This window comes from Limulus polyphemus, unplaced genomic scaffold (genome assembly GCF_000517525.1).
Source record: "Limulus polyphemus unplaced genomic scaffold, Limulus_polyphemus-2.1.2 Scaffold693, whole genome shotgun sequence".
NCBI lineage: Eukaryota > Metazoa > Arthropoda > Merostomata > Xiphosura > Limulidae > Limulus > Limulus polyphemus.
Genome location: NW_013666303.1, coordinates 223,578 through 234,264, shown reverse-complemented (window position 1 = coordinate 234,264; position 10,687 = coordinate 223,578). Strand labels below are relative to the sequence as shown.

At 31.0% G+C, this 10,687-nt stretch overlaps 1 protein-coding gene across 1 annotated transcript in view; it reads right to left on the bottom strand.

Moving 5' to 3' along the window:
- LOC106460013 (bromodomain adjacent to zinc finger domain protein 2B-like) overlaps positions 1-10,687 on the bottom strand; it is a 170,426-nt gene that overhangs the window by 128,196 nt on the left and 31,543 nt on the right. The window contains exons 2-3 of the mRNA XM_022386600.1: positions 7,860-7,912; positions 2,107-2,169 (exon numbers count right to left, since the gene is read on the bottom strand). Coding sequence (XP_022242308.1) covers positions 2,107-2,158 — 52 coding nt within the window. The 5' untranslated portion in view covers positions 2,159-2,169; positions 7,860-7,912. The remainder of the gene's footprint in view (positions 1-2,106; positions 2,170-7,859; positions 7,913-10,687) is intronic.

Sequence of the window (10,687 nt, the reverse complement as noted above, 5' to 3'; positions counted from 1 at the left end):
TTCCTCATCATCGAATTTGAAAAACAATAAGTTATACTTGGAAAAATTTTAAATCAAATCATTTTGAAGTGTATATAATTACAATATTCGTCATTAAATTAATTTTACTTATGAGAGTTAAATATATATCACTACTTCACATATTCTTAACAAAACAAAAGTGTTTTAATTCTAATAACCTTTTCTTTGTATGAAAATATTTTTGCATGTATCTAAACATCACTTCTTTTTGTTAAGTACACAAAATATCAACTTTATATGTGTATTATTACTTTGAAATTACTGAAAGATGTGTATTAACCTCAAATTCATTTACATCTCTACAAAAATATCCTAAATTAGCATGAAATTAAACATTTAAAATATTATATAAATGTTTGTCTAAATCTGACCTTAGGGTTTTTATGATGTGGCTTAAACTAAACTGCAAAGCTGCCTATTTGAAATCCTACAGAAAATTTCATTAAGACTGTTTAAAAAAACAATATAACTTGCAGTACAATAGTTGTACTTCAAGCTGTTTAAACAACATAACATTAGCTGGTTTATTACATTTTGCTGACTAAAGATGTCCAAAAGTACCTTACTAAAAACAGAATAATACAGAATTATATCTAGGTTGTACAAAACAACTGAATAATGTACGTGTGATATATGCAAACATAAGAATTCATATGAAGCTCAATAAGTTCAAACAGAGAAAAGTCAACAGACATAGTTGTGAAAGGAACTTCTTTCTATACGCAATAATCAGTTATTTATCTAAGTATGAATAGCTATGGTATTAAAGATTAGTTGAAAACTGCTAGATACCTAAGTGAAGATTCTGTGCTACCTTATCTACAGAAAGACATGAAAATTTATCCAAATCAGATAATTTTTCATGAACAAATAAATCGCTTTTGTTGGATCTTAAGATCTAAAATGTGGTTTAAAGGTTTAACAGTTGTGCAATATGTTAAGAACCCCTGTAGTTTTATTACCTAATATTTAATTACAATCTTCAAAACATAAAACAGTGTCTTAGTCGGAACAGTTTATAATTCTTTTTGTTTACATTTCATTGATCGCTCATGTATATTGTATACACGTCTCCCTCCCTCCACAATAATGAATGATACACTAGTTAATACTGTATTACTGTATATTGAAATGTATGGATTTATACTGCAGAAAAAAAAAGACACAAGAAACAATTTCACTCAGTGCTTTCTCAAGTTAAATTAAAAACTGTTTTGAAACCCCAATATGGCTTTTACTAATCCTTTTACTTGAAAGGTCATTATCTAAGTATGAATGTATGGACTTTACTGTCAAAAAGGTTATATTGGCTCTGAAATAATAAATAATACTTATGTGACAGATACAGAAGAAAAAAAATATCAGAAAAATGAAATTAGCCTAGCATTACCAAGTGTTTTTAGGAAGATGTGATATAACATCTAAGTCCTGTGAAATTGTAGGTTCATTGTAAGTGCAGAAAGGGTTGCTTTAAATCATTAATAACACTTGAACACAGGTTAAAATGCAATATCTGAGGTTGTAAGAGTTTTCAATACCTATAATACAGAACTATTCTGATGTTTGACAATGTTCTATAATTACTTGAAATGCACACAATTATTCTGTTTTACTAACAAACATCTGTTTAGAAATATTAATAAGTAAGTGGCTCAAATTTGAAGCCATTAGAAAAAGCTGTTTTAAAGCTCTGCTAAATTTGTTTTGACAAATTTGAAAAATTATCCTTAATAGAAATATATTTAAGCTTTTTACCACCAAACTAAAATAAAACTATACTTTGTTTTGCTGATACTGTAATTATGGAACAAAACAACTTGAAAATATTGGTTTGAAACTAAAGTTACATATACAATAAGTAACTGTTTATAATATAACTAAACACAAATGATAAAGAAAAAATGGCTAAGTGTGTGTACATACACAGCCATGAGAAAATGATGATTTACTTATATGACCATTTCAAGTAAACAGACTGTGTAACTGTTCAAACTGTTTTATACAATAAATATGAAGATAAAAAACAACAACTGAATTTTGAAGAAGTAAACATATGTTTTACATTCACAAATGATCACAACTAACCTTTTGGAGAACTCTGGGAGTTCTGGTCAGGCTTATCCATGGTAACAACCATAAACAATATGCCTAAATAGAAAATACAATTTTAATGATTATAAAATGCTATTATAAGTTGTTAGGTACTTAAAATTTTAGGGACTTAATCTACACAAAAAGGTTGCAAAAATAAAAAAATGCTTCACAAAAATTTTCATTTGAAATTTTGTTTGAAAAAAATGAAAAGTATGTGCTAAAATACTGTTGAAACGTCTGATATTTTGAAGATCGTCCATAAATTAGATAAGTTACAACAATAGATCAGAGGGAAAATCATTATGAGAAAATTAAGTTACAGAAATTGATCTTTATTTTTTAAAGCTTTTTTAAAAGATAGGCATAAAAAGTAACAAAAAATCAAGACAAGTTCATGATGAAACCAAGCACAGAATTACAAATTCTTATGTCAAACAAGTTAAGAAATCCTTGATTTGTTCAAAAGATAATGTTTATGAATATATAACTTAAGACTACTATTATGATGTAACTACAAGTATTTTATAGGCTTCTCCTGTCTTAGTTTGGTGTTGAAATAACATTTCAAACTATTTTAAGTTGTTCATTTTGTCTTGGGAGAGCAAGTGAAAGAGGGTAATATTTAAAGAGAAAGAAAAGTAGCACAGCCCTGAAAAACTTCAATTATTTAGTGCCTGATTAGTAATAGTAAATTAACCAACAATGATTTATAAGTCTAATAAAAACTTTACATGCAGAACATATTACATGTTTCAACAGAACATTTGTCTATCTTGTTCTAGTATGATGTGCAACTAAGCATACAGGAGTTATATATAAGATTAATATATATAAAGACAAAGCATGTTACAGTGTATAATCTACAGGAATGTTGTAAAATTGCATCAGTGAAACTTACAACAGGTTTTTGACTTAAAGATTAAATCAGTCAAATTTTGTTGATGTTACTAGGGCAACAGCTACAGTTTAGTGAAAACATCTGCTTTAATAATGTTTCTAAACAATTTATTTCTTTTTTACTTTTGGGTTGGTGCAGGAGAAAATTTTTATCCCAAAGAGTCTTATGACTTGATTCAAACTGATGACATTAAAAGTGGATTTCCCAAATTCACCTATACTCTTGTGACCTTGGTGTTCTATGCATCCGACTGCCCAGGAACATGAGGTTTCTCCTATATATTTCTTGCCATATTCTCCAGAGATACTATATATATCCTTGCTTTTATTTCTTCAGTACAGCTTGTTTCAAGTTCGGTAGTGTGTAACGGTTTAAATGCAGTTTTTACCTCAATTTTTAATTTCATTGGCAACTGCCGACATCAAATGAAATAAAACAGATTTGTTTTTTTTTCTTTTTTTCTTGGTTGTTACTGATAAGGGACAGACTGGAATTAGCATAAAAATATTTACAGTTTTGAAAGTACACACACATCTGATTGGCCATTCAAATGGTCTATTAACATAATTTTTTTATATTTTCTGAAGAAGAGGGTTACAAATGCAGTTGATTTGTAGGCCTTGGTCTTGGTTCATTGTTGGTTTACTAGTTTTGCATCATAAAAGCATCTTTAATTTTTTAATTCTGGGCAAAAGCAAAAATCCTGTTCTAGTAACATTCAACTTTATATCTTGTGATGTTAGAATGTACAGTTGTACAATGTTTTCTGGGTGTGCAAGTCTTGCTGCATGAACATGACTCTATAAACTGTTCAATTTATTATTTCTCTTTCACCAATATAGCTTTCTGAACAATTACAGGGGATGTTGTTGACTATAAATTTTATCTTTTTTACTCTGTTTAATTCTTGTGAATAAATGCATTAATATCTTGCCATATTTGAAAGGTAAACTGAGTTTAGTTTTCTTGAAAATTCTCTTACATTTGTAGCTCAGTCTACGCCCAAGTAGTAGTATTATGTTATATACTGGTTCATGTGTCTAAGTTTCTGATGTTTAAAAAACTGTTGAGGGTATGCAGTGGCCTGGAAAGTCTGCTAATGAGGTGTAATTCTTGATGTATATTTTGATCATCACAAATTATGTCTAATGTCTCTTGTTTCTAACAGTTCGATACTGAAACAGTGTGGATTATGATTTATTAAAGCTTCTTATTTGATAAAACAATTAGTGCCCTATTCTCCTGCCATCTGTAGGTTAGAAATTTGAACTAAACACAAATTAATTGAATGAATATGGTGTGTATGTATTTAGAGAATTGGATTTATTAAATGCTTTAATATTCCAAGGAAAATATCTCAGTAAAGAAAGGATTAAACACTCTGAGAGTTATTTTCATACATTCTTATTCAAAATTTTATTATTCACTAAAATTTGATAATTAATTACATATACTTACAGAATGGAAAATATAAGAAGTCAACAGTCAAATTATTAATTCCTAATTTTTAATAAATCCTAATACAAAAACACAAATTTAACATTCAAAACTTTAAATAATGAAAGCACCATTGCAAGTTAGCCTTGAAGTTGTACACATTCAAAAATAAATATGCAAAATGGCAAAAAAATTTAAAATACTGTATTACCCTATAGTGAAAACACTGATAACTCTTTAAGTAAGTGATATATCTATAAATGACTTAACTTAGTATTATATAAATTGATTCAATACTACATTTAAAAAATATTATATGCATAGAAAAGTATTTAAAATGCACGTGATTTTGTTTGTTCTTATGCGCAGTGCTACATAATGAGCTATCTCTGCTGTTCCCACCATGGGTATTGAAGCCATCGGTTTTAGATCTAAGCTACTGGGAGATAAATGCACATAAGAATGGATTGTTGCGAAATTTTAATTTTTTTTTCTTTTTCTGATGGTTAGATCATTGATTAAAAACATATTAAACTCAATGGTAAAACAGAAAATATACTAATATTTGTGATTGTAAACATATATCTAAAATAACATATTTTTATTAAAAGTAATTATTAGAAGAAATTCTGTTAAATCACACACGTTCAAAATGGGCATAAACGAGAGTGTTAGGTGAAAATAATGTATAAAATATAAAAGCTAGGAAGTATTTATAAGAGAAAAGAAAAGCAAGCTAGATTGTACAACTTCTCAGACTTTACCCACACATTAAATTTATAGCCTCAGTTACATAAAAGGATATCGTAGCCATTGAGCTAACATTCTTCCCTACTTCAAGGTCTGAAAAGTACTAGTGAATGTAAAAAGCAATTCTGTAAAGAAACAAAAATAGTCGGTCTTACAAACTTGTCTTCTGTCGTATTTACGTGAACGTTGAGACATGGTGTGATGTTACTGTATAAACAGATAAGCAAATATAACAATGGCGTTACGGTAAATGCTTTCGCTGAATTGTACAAACTGATTCAAAATATCATGAATGTTTGTCTTTATTTCTAAACGCATACCGCTACTTTTCGTCTATAAATACGTTTAATAGGGATTGATCGTCAGTTTTTGGAAAATAATATAAATACTGCGATTTTTGTGACTAAAAACTGAAAGGAGCAGACGGGAGTCGCACTACAACAAGATCGGTGTGTGTTGGTTAATAATGGTACCCGAATGTAGCAGTAGTCAAAGAACATTTATATTAAGTGTTAGAAAGAAGCTGGCGACTATAACAAATAAAATAAGCGTAGCCTGCGTCCCAGCGTGATAATCAATAAACTAGATCGAGCTATCTGTTCCTACGCCCAACACTCTCCTTCTCGCGCTTTTAACTCCAAGAAACTCAAAGAGAAAATGATAGAATGGGGGTAGGGGAGTGAATTGGGCGATCAAAGCAAGGCTAGCACCTGCATATAATTATCAGAAGAAAGAGAAAGATGGCGGCTTTAAGTTCCAGGGATGTGGTAGGTCTGGGACCGAGAGCTCGGCATTCAGGCGACACCGTGATGGCACTGCAACACGCACACGCAATTAAACAAGTGTTAGGATCAATATTCATATGAAAATGGAAAGAAAATGTTGTCATTTTTTTATATCATGATGCTACACCAGATAAAGTATCGACAAAAAAATCAGGACTGTGCATATGTATGCGAGTCTATAAATACTACACTTATCTATCATGGGTATATGTTTTCACTTTTTCTTCGAAATTGCAAATATAAAGAGAAAAGGGATTTAAATTAACTTTGGAACACGAAATTTATATCCAAATTATTGTCTGAAAAACGTTACTTATAAATGAAATTGTACATGATAAAAAAAAATCTGATTTTCTCAAACTTAAACTATTCAGAACTGACAATATAAATCACTGGGAACAAGGCTACTCGTATATAGAAATATTATTTTTCGTTATGTGATAAAATAGTGCTAGAGACTACGGCTTAACATTAATAGTTGTGAAGAGATTCTATACAATTATACAGATATTAAACTCCACAAATTAGATAGGATCATTTTGCACCTCGTAACTAGTGCTTTACGTGTATAATTTTATAAGCTAATGGTTCTAATTGCAAAATAATAAAAAAATCATATAGTACAATGTACAACTATCAGAATTTATCTCACATTTTGTTTTAAATACTAAGGATGTACATATTATTATGTCACACTGTCTTGAACACTAATGCCAAATAAAGGGTTCATTTACACATACTTGTTCACAGTCTGAACTGTATAGTTTGATTGATGTTTTGCATTTTATGCCCCCAAGAAAAATGTTTAATTATCCGATACAAACCATTTAGCATATAGTTTCTTTGTTGGATTTCGCGCAAGTCTACTCTAACCGAATAGTGAGATTGACCTATATGTTATAATTCCAGTAAGACTGAAAGGGGTGAACATGTATCCAAACGCGCGACTCGCATATTGCGAGTCGAGCGACCTAACCACCAGTTCTCAGCATAAAGTAAAAACCTTTACTATATCTGTGTAAAAAATGTATACTCTAAAGCAGTGTTTCTCAACCTTTTTTTTTTTTTTTTGCTCGTGGCTCCCTTTTGAGTTTTATTATCTCTGTAGCCCCACCCTTCGTAGACGCTGTTACTTAGGAAGAAAGTTACTTTATTTCCACATTGTTGATTTATAAATTTATAATATTATTCTTACAATATTGTATTGTTTTCAAATATTTTGTTTATAACATACTGTTTACTTATACAAGTAAAAAATATTATGTTAACGATTGACGTTTTATACAGTGTGATCTTTGGGTCTAATGAACGCTTAAAGTTTTTTGAATGTCCGGTTGCAGTGTGGTCAGTGATAAGCGAATATCGCCTCTCCTCACAACATAAAGGCGGTTACGTATTTTTGATAGCAAATAAGTCACCCAACTAAAACCAGATTCAACCAGATAAGTTGTGGGAAAAACGATAAAATAGAACGTTGCCTTCTCCCAGGCCTGTGGAAACGTATTAGCTATTTCACTACTTATCCAGAAATAATGTTTGTCACGTTTGAATCTAGCTTGGGCTGTTATATCCCTCTGCTGCTCTTGAGAATCAGTCGAAAACATTCACAGATACCAGACAAACATTTTGATTGTTACTCGAGTACTAGTCGCGTCTGGTAACTTGACTTCTGAACTGTGGGGGATACGGGGAGAAAGGAATCTTTGATTCAATTTTAAAGATTTTAATCGGGCAATGAAGTTTCAGTGGCCCACTCAGAATGTACTGTGGCCCCCTAATTTTCCGTCATTCACGTTTGGCCCCTGAAAAACATGGCCCACGTTGAGAAACACTGCTCTAAAAGACACTTTCACCCAACCATCCTGGTAACTTACCTTCATGAGAAGAGTCAACTCATTGTTAACATCTGCTGATACACAGGAAGCACCTTCAATAGAAAAAAATAAAAATGGCATTTTATAACACGTTTAATATAATACACACGTGTAAAAAAAAATACGTTTAATATAATACACACGTGTAAAAAAGAAGGGGGGGGGAACTAACAATAAGGCTATATTCAAATATATCAAAATTTTGCAATAAATGTTTTTGTACAAGTTTTGTTATTTTTCTGCGGGATTTCATTTTCCAGACAATTTGAGACGTTAATGAAAAACTAAGCAGAAGAGAATTAATGTAACATCCATAACATCCCGTGTTTTAGATTGCACTAAATAGTCATTGACAAGCTACAAGCAACTGACAAGAAAAACAAATTAATATTACAACCAAGTAGCTATTTGTGGCAGGAAAACGAATTCAACTTTGTCTTCTCTTTGCGTTTTCGATTATTTTTCTTGTAGATAATTCAACTTGCATCTTATAAAATAGACATTAACATAGGAACATGCATGCAAGGTTGGCTGATACGAAAAAAAAATCATTCTCAATAAATAAAGTGGAAATTTACCTCTGCTTTTAAAATATGGATTAACTCCAAACATTCGGGGAAAGTCTTCCGTAGAACACGGGCTTATAGAGATCATAATATATATATACATATGACATAAATAAATCTATATACAGCTTACATATATAGATACTGTTTTATAATTCTAGGTATAATGAGAAGAACAATATGTCACAAACTTGACCAAGTAGCATGGACCTCAAAAAGCCAAAAAGAAGAAGAAGAAGAAGAAAGAAACTGTTATTAATTAAACTATCTTCAGAAGTTTAGAAGAAACACAGTCGATTCAGTGGTTTGGGAGCTAAAACATGTCTGTTTCAATTTTCAAACATGATACCATTATGTCACGGTGATTTTCATATCTGGAATATATGGCAAGTTGTTTACGTGTTCCCGAACTATGCGTTCCAATGAGGCAGTATTTAAGTAAACCTTGCGTTCTCTTCCCATTCACTGGTATGCGGTTCAGTGTATTTTAATAAGAAGGGATTCCAAAAGAACAAGTTTCAGTACATGGTGGAAGGGAAGAGCTTTTAAATCCAATGACGTCTTCTTTGTAACAATGAATTTCCATATCAAACTTTCTACTAGTAAGAACTTGACTTACAATTAACAGCACACATTAGGATCTAAAAACTTAAGAAATAACTTGTTCAGAATGTTTTAAGTTTTGATTGTGGTTGTTGTTTTTAGCGTTGTAAGTCCGTAAGCTTATCGCTGATCTGCCAGAGGACTTTAAATTTTGATCCAACCTTATTTTACAAATAGTAATAAACCTTACAAATAAACGTATTTTAGAATAGAAAAGTTATCTAAATAAAAATGTGTTGAAAGGAAAGAGAAGATATATCACTCGTAAGTTAAACGATAACAAGAATCCTTTGTAGAATAGACGTTAAAAGATAACAAGAATCCTTTGTAGAATAGACGTTACACGATAGCAAGAATTCTTTGTAGAATGGACGTTAAACGATAGCAAGAATTCTTCGTAGAATAGACGTTAAACAAGAATCCTTTGTAGAATAGACGTTAAACGATAACAAGAATCCTTTGTAGAATAGACGTTACACGATAGCAAGAATGGATTCTTGTTATCGTTTAACGCCCATTCTACAAAGGATTCTTGCTATCGTGTAACGTCTATTCTACAAAGGATACTTGTTATCGTTTAACGTCCATTCTACAAAGGATTCTTGTTATCGTTTAACGTCCATTCTACAAAGGATTCTTGTTATCGTTTAACGCCCATTCTACAAAGGTTTGTAGAATGGACGTTAAACGATAACAAGAATCCTTTGTAGAATGGACGTTAAACGATAGCAAGAATCCTTCGTAGAATGGACGTTAAACGATAACAAGAACCTTTGTAGAATGGACGTTAAACGATAGCAAGAATCCTTTGTAGAATGGACATTAAACGATAACGAGAATCCTTTGTAGAATGGATGGCAACTGCCTGTTGTAGAGACAAAATCTATCAGAGAACAAGAATCATAATACTTGGATACATTACCGTACTTTCTACTAGGATATATTAGCGTACTTTCTACTAGGATACGTTACCGTACTCTCTACTAGGATATGTTACCGTACTCTCTACTAGGATATGTTACCGTACTCTCTACTAGGATATGTTACCGTACTTTCTACTATGATATATTAGCGTACTTTCTACTATGATACATTAGCGTACTTTCTACTAGGGTGCATTAGCGTACTTTCTTCTAGGATATGTTAGCGTACGTTCTACTCAGATACATATCTATACTTTCTACTCGAATACATCACCTTACTTTCTACTAGGATACAATAGGGTACAAGATACTGAGATACATTAACGTACTCTCTTCTCTGATACATTAACGTATTTTCATTGAAATACACTAGTGTACTTTCTAGCCAGACCATGGATTTTATGGCATTTGTTAGTTCTAACCAGCCTAAAATAAAATCACTCAACACTTAAAATGAATATCGAAAGTTAACAAATTTTGAATAACTTGAAATAATCTCCTGTACACTAATGTGGAAAAGGAAAGACCGTGAAACCATAAGGAAAGCAATAAATGTGTGAAGTTTTGTGGATAGATAATTATATACCTGCTAAAAATGTTTCTTTTCCAACTGATTTTTTATGTATATCTATTTACACCTTTGTAACATAATTGAAAATGTCATGCAGGAATATATATATGTTACAGTCATTCTATTACGGCATATAAGTCTTTCATCATATCACTTAAACATTTA